We start from the raw sequence: 15688 nt of genomic DNA, 5'->3' as shown, positions 1-15688 counted from the left end.
TATCTATTGCCTAGTTTCTCCTCCAAAGTACCTTCCTGGTTATACACTGAAATATCATCCACCTTCATAACATGTTCACATTTAGCTGGTTATCAACCATCAGCATCCAAGGCCATTATCACTATTTTCTAATATACATCTTTTAGAGGTGGTTTACATGGTTCACATTTTTGACTTTGAAATATTTAACCTTGCATTTACATGTATGAAAACAGGTATTCAAATGAGCTGACTTTAATTTCACTAAAGCAATACCGAACTGACAATATCACTTTTAAAGATCTATTTCCAAGAAATGAAATGCCAATAGACCATGAGAAAAATGACACCTATATAAAATGGTACATTGAGTGGACCATCACCATAACCATTTATGACATTCAATTTCAAATGAATATTGAACAATTAGAATATCTTAAGGAATTAGTATTTTTAAGTATGAGACATTACTCACATTCTATTTAACGAAGCACATTAAAAATTCCCGAAAATTCCATCTGAAAGGTTCTAACTCACCTACCAGATATCCAGACTAACATTGCAGAGCTGTTATACTAACCTCAGCCCAAGCCTTAAGGACAGCTAGCATTTCCATAGTTGAGGTGCTTTCATTATATTGCTGATTTTGTGCTTCTTTTCCAGCCTGCACTTTGACCAAAGAGGACACAAGCAACTGGTGAACCCTTCGAAGGTCATTAAGATCACTTACTACACCACTTGCTATCCAGGCACTGCATACCTAGTGTTGCAAAACAGAAACAATGAGAAACAAGAAAAAAACACCATTGGATACTCTTTTTTCCATCTGTTAAATTATGAAAATCACATTTAATTTCTACTGAGATACAGTTAATCTAAGATAATAACAAATGTTAAATGACATCACAGTTTAATATACTCAAGTATTGAAAACCAAAACACTAGTGGGGTATCACAAATAATGGCCAAAATATCAATTGCCACAAAGTTTCTCAAAAGACTTTAAAGTGACAAAAATCTTTGAGTTGTCACAATATAGAGGCAACATAGGTGACATTATTTTTTGCTCATGGAGGATTTGAGGTTAAAGGGTTTATTTCCTTTTCCTTGTATTCATGTATATAAAAAGTATTTCAGAGGATCTATTACCTAAGAGACTTCTGACTTTCAACACTTGCCTGACATGCTTTTGCTGTGACATCAGGAGGAGTTTCAGGTGCAAAGGCAGGCCTAAGTGCTGCTCCAACCTAAAGAGAAATTATACAGCATTTAATACACAGTGAACAATTGACTAAATACTTACTTTTCATAATCAAACTTTGTTACAGTTTTTCTTTAAAAAGCATAATTCCTTCATTTTTTTCACAGACTGTTTCAGTGAGATTAAAATGCAAAGAAACAGTTACAGTCACACTTTTATTTGTTTGCTTACGCTGTAGACATGGCTCTCTTGAGGCAGTCTTCAAAGTTGATTCTATTTTTTGCACAGTCTAAAACTGAAACAGAAAAGTCTTCCTTCCTGAATGCTTGACTTGATGAGGAGCCCACAAAAGAAAAGGCAATGTTCTGAACCATGAAAGACTTTGCAAGACACCTAGTGAGTGACATTTCCTTACCCAGAAAAAATACAGATTTAAGAAAACAAACAACTGAAGCTGGTCAACTCTGGAAAATGAAAAAAGGGTAGAGCACAAACTCCAATTACCTAATGAAGAACACACAAACACAGAGTTACCAAGCTGCAGAGGTTTTACCTACTCTCACTGCTGAAAACCATTTCACTAAGGGCTAATAAAAGATTCCCCTAGCTGCTTTAGCATGTATTTGAAAACTCAGATTTAAGTTTGATGCACTACACTTTCATGCCAAAGTGAAAGTGCTACAAATATAAGTTCATGAAAATAAGTGAAAAGGATTTGTTTTTAATGGCCATTAATGACAATTTCTTAAGACCCTCTAAAGCTGAGGCTTCATTTATGGAACTTCTGAACAAGATTTTAGGAAGTCATTACTTAAGTCCAGAAAATTTATATCCATAATTTTCTGGATTATTATGATATTGCTAAGGAAAAATATTAGACAATGTAGGCTTGATTTTAAACAGTTTCACATCTCTTAAATTTACATGAAACAGCTGATGATATCTATGCACAGTATTAGAAGAAACACTTTAAAGGAAGCGAAGCTTAAAGGGAATATTGCTAGCTTTACTTGTGAGCTGCTTGATGGTTTTGGACAGCAAGGACAGACAGTTTATCTTTTTCCTTGATAGTTTCTGAATAGACCAAGGCACTTCTTCTTTCCCACAAAGGAGTGCCAATAAAACAGAATTCTAACAGCAAAAGCAAGATCAAAGTAGGTTAGGGTGTCTTCAGTGTAAGGATCTCTCCAACTCTATGAGAGAAAGCGATCTGACCTATTCAATGAATGCTAGAAATTGAAGCTATATGCGGCTTCACACAGCTGTCTGTCATATGTAACACAACCGTGGTCTGGAATGCAAAATGACTAGGACATCTTTTCTCTAAATCTAAGCCAATACTTAACTGAAATGGCCCTTGTGAGTACAATCCACACTTCTACCTCCTCTAACTTATTTATTGGCTAAGATCTCCATGTGTGATGGTTGCGGTGCAAAGGCTACTTATTTCTAAGCAGAGTTTAAATTTATCGTTATTCCTAATATTTCTTGCTATACTTTCACACTTTGAGACCAATGCTTTCCAAAAAAACCCCACCAATGATGTATTTTGGTTTTGTTGTATTCAAGAGGGGAAAATGCTGAGACTTGAAGAACTTTGGAGCTAAAACATCGTCACCAACTGAAAAGACGATTTCTACAGAAGTTAAATCCAAAGAAATTAACAATACTTCAGTAACAAAGTAACTGAAACCGAGCTCTGCACCTACACACTGCAAATACAAATTACTTTTAGTGACTGACTGTAACTCTAAACTTTTCTAAGTTATTAGCAATGGTGCTTACGTTGGCTTGATATTGCTCCAGGATTACATGACCTGGAAACTCTGGTTCTGGAACAGCTGCAAACTTTCGAACAACAATTTGCAACGTTTGAAGCCCAGAAAGACGAAGTTGATCACTGTGATCTGTGGCAGCCATAAAAGCCATACGGACCAAGTCAGCTAAATGCAATACCAAAAAGTCATCTGGAAACAGAAATTTAAAAAACAAAATAGTTTTACTGAATTTAGATTTAGCTATAATGTGTTTTATAAGACTGTTCCAAACATGTTCAAAATGGATATTTTACATTTTACTCTAACATATATCAAAGGATTCACCTCAGGCAGCTTACACATACATCAGTCTTACTTGGCTACCTTATGTTATCTGATCTAGCTTGCTTTCCATTTAAATGCAAAAGAAAGTACTTAGAAGAGGGTATAAATATCTTCAGCAAGAGATAGATTTTCTTAAAAAAGAGTGTTGAGGAAAACACCTCCAGATAAACACAGAGAGGTACTGAAAAATGGCACTATGTTTCTACGGGTAATTATGCAAATTATGGGGGAAAAAAGGTGGCATTTTTTTAACTCATACTCCCAGATACCAAACTATGATGTTGTAGGCTGGTGCCAGCTATCACTTGTGACTGCCAGTGCTTATACAGAAACAATGCCTTCCTACACATACACCATGGTACTATAACCAGGAAACCGCATGTAAATGATGCAGTAAGATGCCATTATTTTAGGAAATAAAAATCTCTCTACACCTTAATAACTATACACTTCCAATCAGAGTAATTAAAGGCTGCATTGATTACAAACAATAAATTAATGATGAATTACATTGATGCAAAGGACTAATATAATACTTTAATCATACTTTGCATTCTATGAAATTCTTTCAGTGCTTGACACATACCTCTTGAATCGCGTTGTTTTCTTTCCTGAGCTAAAGTTATGTCAAAATGTGCATTGCCTGCATTTTCACACTGGCTTATAATTTTACAAACACACTCTGCAGCAAAAACTCTGGTAGACCATCGTGGATTTCGGAAAGGATGGAACCTGTCGTCACTGTCAGATGTTAATACAGATACATCATCCACTTTGGCAGTTTCCTCTTCTTGAGTGGTATCTATTGAAGCTACTGTATTAAAATCTGTATTTAGGACACAGGGGAAAAAACAAACATAATATTTTTTTCTTACTGTAACTGAAAACTACAAGGAAATCTCTCCAAAGTCTATCTCTAGCCTCAAACTCACTGTGACTCCCTTCAATCTTGGCGTCTTGAGGAAAATGCTGGAATTAAAATATAACAAAACTGTTTACATTTGGTTGATACAACTTGCTGGAAGACAAGATCAATACCATGACAATAAATTAAGAGCTGCAGTAAAAGAAGAAAAAAAACAACAAAAAAAACCCTTTTAAAGTAAGTGTTATGATTAGAAGCTAGTACTGTTCCAAATCAAAAAATCTAAATATAAGAAGTTTTCCTCCTGCACTACAGGTAAAAGAATTTCCTTCACCCTCGCCAATATTCAGCACAATAATTAATTTTGTCTGCTCAAGAGTTTCGTTATGATATAATAGGTCTGCATCATTCCTGTTACTAACAGAAGAACTGGTCAGAATATTTTTCTTGCAGATAATTGCACAGGACTCACAAGCTCAAACCTATTCTGCATTTCCATTTCTGAGTATAAATCAACAAAAATATGAACATGCAACACATGCTAAGATGCTTACAAGAATTTGTTCAATGGGGAAAAGGCAATCAGAAGAGTGATAGGCATATTCCTCTGAAAGAACTAAGTTAAAGGATCCTATCTTTCAGTAGGAAGGATGATGATACACTTCATAAATTACAAACACTCAAGAAACATGAACACTCTCTTAGTGATACAGTGTACTGCTGCAGGCCTTATTCTGATTCTGTTCTCAACTCTAGTGTATTAAGACTTACCAGCAGAGGCAGCAAGAACATCTTTACAAAGCTTCAGCCAAAAAGAGAGCTTTTCAACTGCCATTGAAGTAAGCATATGAGTCAGAGTCTCTTTGATATCTTGGCACAATCTTTGATCCAATTCTTTGTCCAGCAAGCCCAGCAATGCCCCCTCCAGGCCTATTTCTCTGATGTTCACATCTGCTGAGAACAAAGTCTGTGAGCTGAGTGCTGTACATTGCAAAACTGCAGTAATGACAACAGAAACCCCACTGAAGGTTGCACATAGGGTATCTTGTGAACAAGTACTTATGAGGCCTGAAATATTTTGGAAACGATTATATTTTTCACTTTAACGCTATAGCTAACTTATGAATACAAAACAAACTTTGAGCTTTTACAGAAACATAGCAACAACAGGAGAAAAGTTACCCCACCAAAAAATGAAAGAATCCTACTCTGAACTTCACAGCACTACCATCACCACAGCATTTAGCTCCTTAAAAAAATTATTTCACTTACTTTGTTTTATAAGGTAATTCTAAAGCAATATTTTAACTTGAAATGGAAGTTAAAACTATTCTCCAAAGAAGCAAAAAAATTTGCTAGATTAATATGACTAATTTTTATTTCCCAATATTACCAATTTTAAATATCAGGAGTTTCAAAAAAATTACTATAGCCTATCTATTCTGAAATTTTTGAAAATTTCCAAATGAGCTTGAATTGAAATTCAAAGTGAAATTATTTTTTAACACCACTCCCTCACAGAAAGGCACATGAGGATGAATTAGTGATCACTCTCAGGCCTTTTAGCAAAAGGTTAATACAATAGCTTCTGGCTCGACAGGCTTAGGTTTCTCTGAAACTCCACTTGCATTTCCTCGTTTTCTTCATTTTCTCATAATTTGGTACTATATAGACAACTGAAGTAGAAATCCTTTTTGGGTTTAAGATTTAAAGAGTGTAGCAAGGCTTTCATACCCATAGCAAAGTGTGTTTAAAATTCACTGTCAGTATGTCAAGCTCTTTGATCTCAAAACTTCAATACATTACCTGGAGTAAAATCTTCTTTGCTCTCTTTCACTAGTGCAACAGCATATTCTGATACTTCAGCAGCTTCTCTTTGCACAAGTTGACGTAAGCAAGCTACCACTGCACGTCTCAGTAGTAAGTATGAGCTACAGAGATTCATCTGAAACATGCAAGAATATACAGTAAGATGGCTAATAAACCCCTGTAGTAACCCCTCAGAAAGGCTGGTATTTTCTGAGCAATTGGAGCTATGGCAAATCTGTTAAGTCAGTAAACACCTAACTGATGCTCTTTTTACTCAGCTTTTTTTTTTTTTAACCCAAATGAAAGGTTTTGCAACTCCTGTAATTAATTTTACAAAACATAGCAGTACTTCTAGCATTTTCTCTCCAAAGGCAACTTACAATATTGGTTTGGGGTTGAATTCAAGTCTCAACCAATATTGTAGAAAGACCCCCATTAACTTCAACGACAGGTGAATTGTGGTCTCAATGAACAGTTAACTCTTTGACTACAGGGTTTATGTATACAATGGGCTTGAAAACTCAGTACAAGAGAAAATTACTCAAGTCATCATCAGATGTAACTAGAGAAATGTCAGTGCAACCACGAGTGAGAGAGTCAATCAGGCTTTAGTACATCTGAACTCCATGCAGGAAAGGAAGTTTATAAGAAAGGGCAAAGAGAACACTGCTTCAGTTTCTTTGGAAAAAGATTATATGCTCAGTTTATGTTAAATTATGTTTTAGAGAAGGTGAGAGAAAGGGTGAGAGCTAGTGGTGAAGTATGACACTGAGACAGGTCAGCTCTCCTGAGCAGTCTCTAGCTAAAAAAGTTCATAGCACCATCATATTTTAACACTACCAGGCCAGTCTGTGGGGTTTTTTAACTGGAAAATGATGATCATAGATTGACCATTACTAGAACAAGGAAAAACACCTAAAAACCCCAAGACATAGCCTCAAGGTTTTTTTGTTAGAGTGGAGCTTTCTGGTTTTTATTTGCTTCTTTCAATTTTAAGACAATCCCTGAAGGCAATCTCAAAGATATGATAAACTACCTGTGTGGTCACGCAAGATGGCTACACCAATATTTATGCATCTTCTTTTAAATTTAGCTTAGGTTATCATAAGAATTGTTCTCTACAACTAAGCAGTTGTGCACCCTTAGCTGTTACCATCCTTAAAATAGATAGAGCTGAGTGTCGACTGCAGGAAAACCTTGTGTAAGGCTGTGCTCCCAATTTGAGAGCAACAGGCCAATATATGTTAGTCAAAATGACTAATATATATTAGTTAACATATGCTTTAAAAAAGCAACTTAAGGACAAAAAGAATACACAATACAGAATTTCAGCTTTGTTAGATTAACAAAACTAAGCTTTGTCTTCAGAATTTCTGTGCATGCACATGAATCTACAATACTCAGAATTACATATTTAATACACAAAAATATACATTTTCTACATAATTCTTCTATAAGAAAAACCTGACTCAATAAGTATGTCTGCAAGGTACTTTAATTGAAACTTTAAGAACAAGTGAGGCTTTTAAGGCAACATTTATGCAAGCAGGCTACACATTCTATTTCAAGTTGGACATGCATTAGTTCCGTGCTCATTTTTAATAGGGAAAAAACAGAGGGCCCAATTTAGGCCACCAAAATAATGCAAGATGCACATTTTTCATCTCTCTCATTCTCCCACATTCTAAGCAGGGGACAGGACTAAATGACAGACAGAAAATGCAAGCATCCCATTAAAACTTAAATGTACAAACAGTTCCCTTTCTGTACTTAACACATTAAAAACAAAATTATCCCTCACTAAGCACATAAATGAAATGTATTTCTGCCATCTGCAGAAAGTTAGGAAGGCTCTGGTTAGGATGACAATAAAATATCACTTAACATGCTAAAAGAAATTACATTAAAATGGTTAAAAAGAAAGATAAAAGATGAAATAAAAACACCACTGCAAACTGCAAAAGTTTAGGATTAACAAGGCACAAGGACCTACCAACACAGAATTATCCAACAAGATTTCCTGCACAAAAACAAATGACAAACCAGTCATGACAAAACCAAAATATAGATATCACAGTGATATCAACCACACATGGAGACTGTAACATGTAAATTCAGCATATATTAAAATTCAGAACCTTATCTCAAACATACCAAAAGCCTAATTTGCTCAGTTCATTTATCTTATATTTCAGGTTGAACACACTAAAATTCCAATCCAGCTGCCCTAAAATTCATATTTAAACAGTACCAAGAAAACAGCACAACATAGTGATTAACATTTTACACTTATAATGTTTCAAAATACCTTTAGTATCTTAGAGCTGAAAACTGGCATTCACTACGTGGAGGAATACTGCATCGCAAGCTTACACAGATAAACTCTTTAGGAGTCTGTGCTCACCTAAGTTAGTTTTAGAGCTAATTTTAGACGTGATTATAAGCACACAATTTCTATTCTGCTGGAGCCAAGAATTCAAATAGCAGGACAAGTAAGAACTGTTGTTTGAAGCCCCATGAAAGATCCAACTGACAAACAGAGAACATTCTCAGAAGCTGAAGAACAGAAGCTGGATAATGACAAGCACATGTACACAATACAAAAAAACCAAAAACACCAGACCACAAAACATGAGCCAGTGAAGCAGTGTGCCCATTGCCTAAATCATGTTTTATTAGTACTAGCAAAGTCACAACCTGAACTGTCTAAATACACTGGAGAACTGAACCATCTCATGCTGTAGGGGCTGGGAAGACAGGTGGAGGAGGCAGCTTGCAGCTGCCTGCACAAGAAACTGTGTTAGCATGCCTGACGATGGAAAAAAGAAATTAAGAGAGTGGAGAAGGAGGAGAGAGAGGAGAGGGAGGAGGAGAGGGAGGGTTATGAGAGAGCAGAGGGAGGTAAGAGAGGAGGGGAAGAGAAGAGGGAGTGGGTGGGGGGGAACAGCATGAAGAATGAAAATTTTAAAAGGCAAGTTTGAAGGCACAGACATTTTACAGAATTCTTGGGGAAAAACAATGGAGAGGGGAATTGGTTCAAACGCTACTAAAAAATGTAAAAAAAAAAGAAGTTTGCACATTTGTTTTCAAGATTTTATGAGTGAAAATTCACATTTCTATGGATGGAGGGGGAAAAGATCACTCATCTGACCACAGACTCTGCCTCTCCTCTTTTTCTACCCTAGATAAAGAAAGCAGTGGTGAATATCCACATGATCTAGTGCCCAGCATTTGCATGCTACTTCCCCTTAAGACTTCAAAATGCATTGCAAAGGAGGGCAGTCACACCTTGTTCTCCAAACTGCAGACATTTAAACTCATGAAGAATAACTAGCTGAGGGTCACCTTGAAAATAAACAGCAGAGTGAAGAGCAGATTTCAGATCCAATAACTTATTCTGCTTTCCTAATGAGATGCTGATTTAGTGGGTGGAAACTACACAGATGAATGTTGAGTTTTAGAAATGCAGAATTCTGCTTCTGCAATTATCTTCTCACAGACCTGCAAAGCACACACTCAAACCTTGTTTATGACACTCTTCAGAGACATACTGACATCTACTGAATTGTCAGTGTCAGCAACAGTGGCCCTACTTGTACAAGAAGTTCAAGACAATGAGGGAAGTTCACCCACGTAACACCACTGGCTTCAGTGGACTCCTCTCCAGGGAAGACACACAGATAAGGGGCAATGCACACAGATGCATGAACACACACACTCAAGTCACGACCCCTGCTTCTTAACTGAGTAATTTAATACTATGAAGGTCAAAAACTGCTATATGAAGTACTTTGAGATGCCTTGTGAAAACAGTAAAAATCAGTAACATTATATAGACAAGACAACTTTGTCGTGACATCCTCTTTACTGGTAGGTACTTGGTATTAGTCAGAGAGATAGAAGCAGACTGGACATGGACTTACAAATACTCCCAAATGCTACCACATCCTCCAAGAGATTGACTGACATCATTTGTTGAGATTTTATCAGTGTTAGAAAAACTATGTTTTAGCCAGCAAGAGAAAATAACTGTTAGTGTATGTTAAAACAAAGAACACTTCAGATTAGTTCCAGCTCTTCTGCAACTAGCATATCCATGTGTATCACAATGTGGGGCAGAAAAACCTTCTTCAATTTTTCCCAGCTCCCACAATCATGTTTCTTGCCAAATTAAATAAAGAAAATGTAAGGAACCTAAACCTTAGACAAAATTAATATATGTTTATGTCAATATACAAGTGCTACCCTGTGGAAGATGTGTTGAAATAGATGAGATTAAAACAAAATCCCACCATACTTTAGTGTCTGTGGTTTTTTGTTTCTCGCTGATTGACAGTGAGACAAGATGGTCATAAAAAAACCTAACAAACACAAAACCAACCAACTACACTCCCTAGCTAGCCCCCAAAATCCACCAAGGCTAATAATGACCAGAAAATTATTTTTGGGTTGGTTTTTTTTTGCTGTTGGTTTTTTTGGTTTTTGGTTTTTTTTGTTTTTTTTAAATAGAACTAGGTACTTCAGAACAGCAGCAATTCAAAGACAGAGAGATACTGGGTGAAAACAACAAAAAAAAATATCCCAACCCCACCCAGCAAATAAACTCCCCCTCCTCTCTATCAAATAGGGCTGAAAAAGTTTTGTTTATCTTTTCCAAAGACCTGATTTGACTATTATTTATGTAAATGTTAGAAATTTTTATACTGAGTGCCAAGATGCCAGTACACTGAAGCATTAGTGCTATAGAAATTACTAAACATGAGAAATCTACTATATTTCAGCATCATGAAAAAAATGAAACAAAACAATTCTCAGTAATTAGTACACACAATTTTTTAAAATCAATCCTTCAGCCCAGGCATAAAAAGCAGCAGAGGGAAAATCTGGCCAACATAAAACAGCTGGTAAAAATCCAGCCAAAAGTTGTAATGAATGCTATATCCTGCCAGACAACTGGCCTTAATAAGAGCAGCAGAATGCACATGCAAGCAGTTCAGAAGACCAGGATTTCTACAGAATATACTCATCTTATAAAGGGGAGTGAGAAACTGAGGAAAAAAAAATGAGGATATATAGAATACTTGCCTGTTGGAGAACATGAAACACCTTACCCCTAAACAATGATCAGTTTCCCTGCTTAAAGAAACACCTGTATTTTTTAAGTGTTTATGAAAAATATGAACAAATTTTAAAATACATGGATATAAAGTAGTAAATAGATACTCACACAGAGGCAGCTTACAAGGTTAGACAAGTTGACGTGTTGAGGAGCAAACATGTGAAGCTGCTGAAGGCAAGAGATGGCTTGAGCTTGAACAAGGCAGTCAGGATTATCCTGCATCACTGCACAACCCAAAAGGCAGGAAGTTCTTAAGGCTGACACTGTTGTACTGCTGCCTATATTCAGAACAAAGAAGGTAAGATGTTTTTTTGTTTTTAAAACAAGTACTTACTTTTAATAAATGTGATAACCTGTCTTTTTCCCAAGCCAGCCACAATGTTCATCCTCCTAAAGGACAATCCTTGTATCTGTGCTATACTTTTATATCAATGAGTAGTGATCATGTTGCTCTCTGGTGATTTAGACACAAATTTTAAATGACTGCATCATAACTAAGACATGGATGGGCTCCTAACTCTTGAAACATGAACACCTACTGTTCTCATGCTAGAATTATAAGATGTTTGAATGTAATAACTGTACAGTGCAAAATTCATTTGAGAAATTTCAGCTCAAGGCAAGACTTGGAGAGCCAGTTCAAACGAAGGGAACTATGTCAAGAGACACTATTTTTGGAAAACTAGCAGTCATGTCATCTTGATTACAGGAAGTCATGGCCTATGAAATACTGTCTTACAACTGTGCAGAGAAAAACTTAGTATCTGCTTACTTGTTACAGTTGCAATCACACACATTCAAACCATGTTGAGTAATTTGGTTGCCAAAGCAAACAAAATTTACACTTTTGTCTGTTATGTACCTTGCAACTCAGGGCCCAGAGTGGTAATAAGTGTATTTAAACAGCGACCAAGGCTTTGATGAACTTCAGCATAAGCAGGAGGCACACTCAACAACAACATGAGAACAAGAGATAAGGTAGGTTCCACATGCACATGATACAAGGGCCCAGCCAAATCAACTATTAGTGACAGGGAGTGTAGTGCCCATGCCTGTAAAATAAGAGAAGCACTCATGTAATGCCTATATGTAAACATTAGATCTTTGAAAAATTTGACAGTTAAAAGTGAAATTCAGTAATGAAGTGTAATAGAAGTTGCACTTTTAGGTTCCAAAGGGGAACAATTAGAGAGGTTATACAAAGAAACTTTATGAATCTGATGTTGAATAAGCCATTCTAAATATTTTACAAGGAACTGTATGTTGTGCAATGAAATAATGATTTTAAATTCATCATAGTTAATAAACAAAAAAATTGAATGTAATAGGAAGTTAACAGTGATTATTATTCCTTAATTACATTCTATTCTTTTAAAAATGTCTTAGTTCCTTGTGCAAGAACAGAATTGTGAAAAACTACTAAAGTTGCTGAAATAACCTATTGTTTTAGTCACAGTTACTTTGTACCAATAGCCACATCCGTTTCATGTCAACAAACAGTTCTTCTTTGTGCAAAGATACTGTGGAAAAAGCTTTAAAAATTCTTCATTTGATATTTAGACAAATACATTAAATATACTCAATGTCCCTTAAAGCTATTCTGATGGGTAACAGTTTTAGTTACAGAGAAATAACATTAATTTCTTGCCTTACTCAAGGATATACACCCACCAACTTCTATAGCATTCAGGCTACAAATCCCTGTTATTTACTATATGACCTTGCAACAAAACATGCTGTGAGGTAAACACTGTAGAAGAGACAAAACCTGACACAAACAACAACAAAAAAACCCTCATAAACAAAACACCCTAAATATTATCTAGTCAAAGATATAGGTAAATGTGAAATGAATCAATCCCTAAAACATGAGACACTGTTTTTGAAGCAAGCCTTATCAGTCTCGGAGATCATTGAATAAGAAACTCTCATATTTAATCATAGTTCTTGCTATGGAAGTTGTTGAAGGTGGATTTTGAGCATTGCCTTTGCTGCTCCAGCCGTTACCTGTGAGGTATATCTAAGAGGTTGTGAAGTGCTACTCTTACAAGATAAAGAACCTTATACTCCAGAATATAATTCAATTAATTTGTAACATAATATTTTTATACAAGTGACAAGTACCTGTACATCAGGAGACGTACTGTCCTGAGATAAAGTATAAAGGATTCCAACACATGCATTCAGGTGCTGAGTAGAACCTATTCCTCCTAGGTACCTATACAGACATCCCAGAGCCAAAGAATGACCTGTTCTTGATACCACATCCCTAGCAGATTTTAGCCTAGTAATTGAAAGAAAGCTGTTAGTTTAATCACCAAGACTTACTTTGTAATATGCACATCTACAAATGAAATTTCTGGTATATAATCAGCAAAAAATTTTATTAGACACTGTTGTAATGCCAAGATTCTAAGTTCATATATTGTCTCTTATTTAAAGAAAGCACCAAAATATTTTAGATACACTTGAATGATGCTGCTAGAACAGCAGCCAATTTAATTAATTTGAAAGTCTACATGCTTACTTAGACAGTCTTAAACTAAGAAATACATGCATAACTCAGGCAGTGCTTTTTCCTGTTAATTTCTTAAGTGACATCAAATTCATGAAGGAACTACCTTTTAAAATTATCATAACAGGAATCAGTTAGGTTTATCAAATATTCCTATAAACACAAAGAGTAACTTTTCATGCTTATTTTAAACTTACTTGTCAAAACTGACTTGCACTAACCCAGCAGTGAAGGCACTGTCGGAAACCACCTGTGCCAACCTGGCCAAACACTCTGCAGCAGCACATCTTAGAAGTGGATTATTGCTTTCCAAGGCACTCATTACCAACATCAGGGCAGATCTTCTAACTTCTTCTGAACCTAAACTTCCCTTGCAGTTAGCCAAGTGCTAAAAACAGATATTAAATATATCAAACAGACAGTAATCAGAGTGTGCTTTTCTGTCAGTCATGCAAAAAAATACAAGACTTGCTGAAGGATTTTTATTTTCTTCCCCTTTGTCTGAGGAATTCCTCTCTTTCTAATTGCTGTTTTGAGAGTTAGACATCTAACCTCAAATAAGTGTACATCACAGCACAACGTTATAATATCAACATTATGATTTTAGGGCATACTGAATAGATTGCAGTAAAACAAAAAAAACCCAAGGTATTAACATAAAATTCAGGAAATAATATCAAGAAGAAAACCAATGAGAACAGGATGACCCAGAGAAAAATCTCAGTCCTAAATAAGAGCATGAGCAAAAGCTCCAGCAGTTATCTGGATTATACAAATAGTGTACAATAGAAGTTCTTGCCTATTCTGAAAACATTTTGCATAAGAGAAGAATGAAAACTGCATATGAACAGAGGAAAATACAAATAAAGCATCAGGGAAAACCAACAAATAGCAGGTAATTATGAGATCACTTTATTTCACCAATTGTTACTTTCTTATTTATACAGTAAGAAATATGAAAGAGACAGTGACAAAGACAGAAATGATACAAAAAGAATTTATCTGTATCTCTCTTATTTGAATGACACTAGAATGCATGCTAGAATAAGTTTACCTAAAATTAATATTAAAAAAGGGGAAAAATTAAACAGTAATTCCTTTGCACTCAAGAAAGCTATGACATCACAAAACAATACATCATCATAGAAAACATGACTGATCACCTTGATTGTTAACCAAAACAAGAACTTCTGTGTAGTGTGTGGGTTTGGACTGGGGTACAGTTAGTTTTCTTCACAGTAGCTAGCATGAGACCATATGTTTTGGATTTATGCTGAATGCAGGATTGACAATATTGAGATGTTTTTGTTATTGCTGAGCAGTGCTTACACAGTGCCAAGGCTTTTTCTGCTTCTTGTGCCACCCCACCAGTGAGCAGGGTGGGGGTGCACAAGGAGCTGGGAGGATGTTGTTTGCCTGGCTTTACTGGCTCAGCATGAGTAGCTGGATTAGATGAAGCCTTAGGCTGATAGCTCTTAACTTACACCTAGAGATGTTTTCATCTGGAATTGAATTAATTTTCTGAGTAACTTTCCTAGTAGGTACAATGCTGTGTTTTGTCTTTAGCACAAGAGCATTGATAACACACTAATGTTTTGATTGTTGTTAGGAAATATTTGTCCTAAACCTAGGGTTTTTTTAGTTTCCCATGCTCTGCCAGAGAGCAGATGCATCAGAAACACAAACCAGAAGATCAGGAGATTACAGCTGGCAACAGAAGCTGCAATTCCCTCAAGAACCACCTACCTGCACAGACACAGGGAAAGAACCCCAATAACATATTAGAAGATCCCTGACCAAAACTCACCATTGGACCAAGGGACACGTGCAAGGCACATAAAGAGCATATGAAGGGTAGGCGAGTAAGTCAGAAGGGTATCATTTCCTAGGGATTTTTGTTCTGAGGCCCTCTCCAGAGGTACCCATCTTGAGCTGACCTGCTGCTGTGTAACTCTAATTAAATAATTTTTTTCATAAATCTGATGCCTGACATTCTGCTACCTTCCATCCAGAGTCAGGATGGAAGGAGGAGGAAGCACACCTGCAAGTGAGTGTATGTGACAATGACGAGACAAAAGGGACACCTGTCTGCTCACTG

At 36.1% G+C, this 15688-nt stretch overlaps 1 protein-coding gene across 7 annotated transcripts in view; it reads right to left on the bottom strand.

Annotated features, from left to right (window-relative positions):
• Positions 1-15688, bottom strand: part of HEATR5A (HEAT repeat containing 5A) — a 66703-nt gene that overhangs the window by 13562 nt on the left and 37453 nt on the right. For 6 of the 7 annotated variants that reach the window (XM_085061937.1, XM_085061939.1, XM_085061938.1 and 3 more), the window contains 11 exons: positions 13788-13978; positions 13200-13359; positions 11938-12127; positions 11184-11353; positions 7950-7976; positions 5954-6092; positions 4919-5098; positions 3869-4108; positions 2966-3147; positions 1158-1226; positions 560-739 (listed from right to left, as the gene is read on the bottom strand). In XM_085061937.1, coding sequence (XP_084918063.1) covers positions 560-739; positions 1158-1226; positions 2966-3147; positions 3869-4108; positions 4919-5098; positions 5954-6092; positions 7950-7976; positions 11184-11353; positions 11938-12127; positions 13200-13359; positions 13788-13978 — 1728 coding nt within the window. The remainder of the gene's footprint in view (positions 1-559; positions 740-1157; positions 1227-2965; positions 3148-3868; positions 4109-4918; positions 5099-5953; positions 6093-7949; positions 7977-11183; positions 11354-11937; positions 12128-13199; positions 13360-13787; positions 13979-15688) is intronic. The other variant, XM_085061940.1, reaches the window with a different exon arrangement.

This window comes from Lichenostomus cassidix, chromosome 5 (assembly GCF_008360975.1).
Source record: "Lichenostomus cassidix isolate B80296 chromosome 5, HeHo_3.0, whole genome shotgun sequence".
NCBI lineage: Eukaryota > Metazoa > Chordata > Aves > Passeriformes > Meliphagidae > Lichenostomus > Lichenostomus cassidix.
This window is presented reverse-complemented; position numbering and strand designations above follow the sequence as displayed.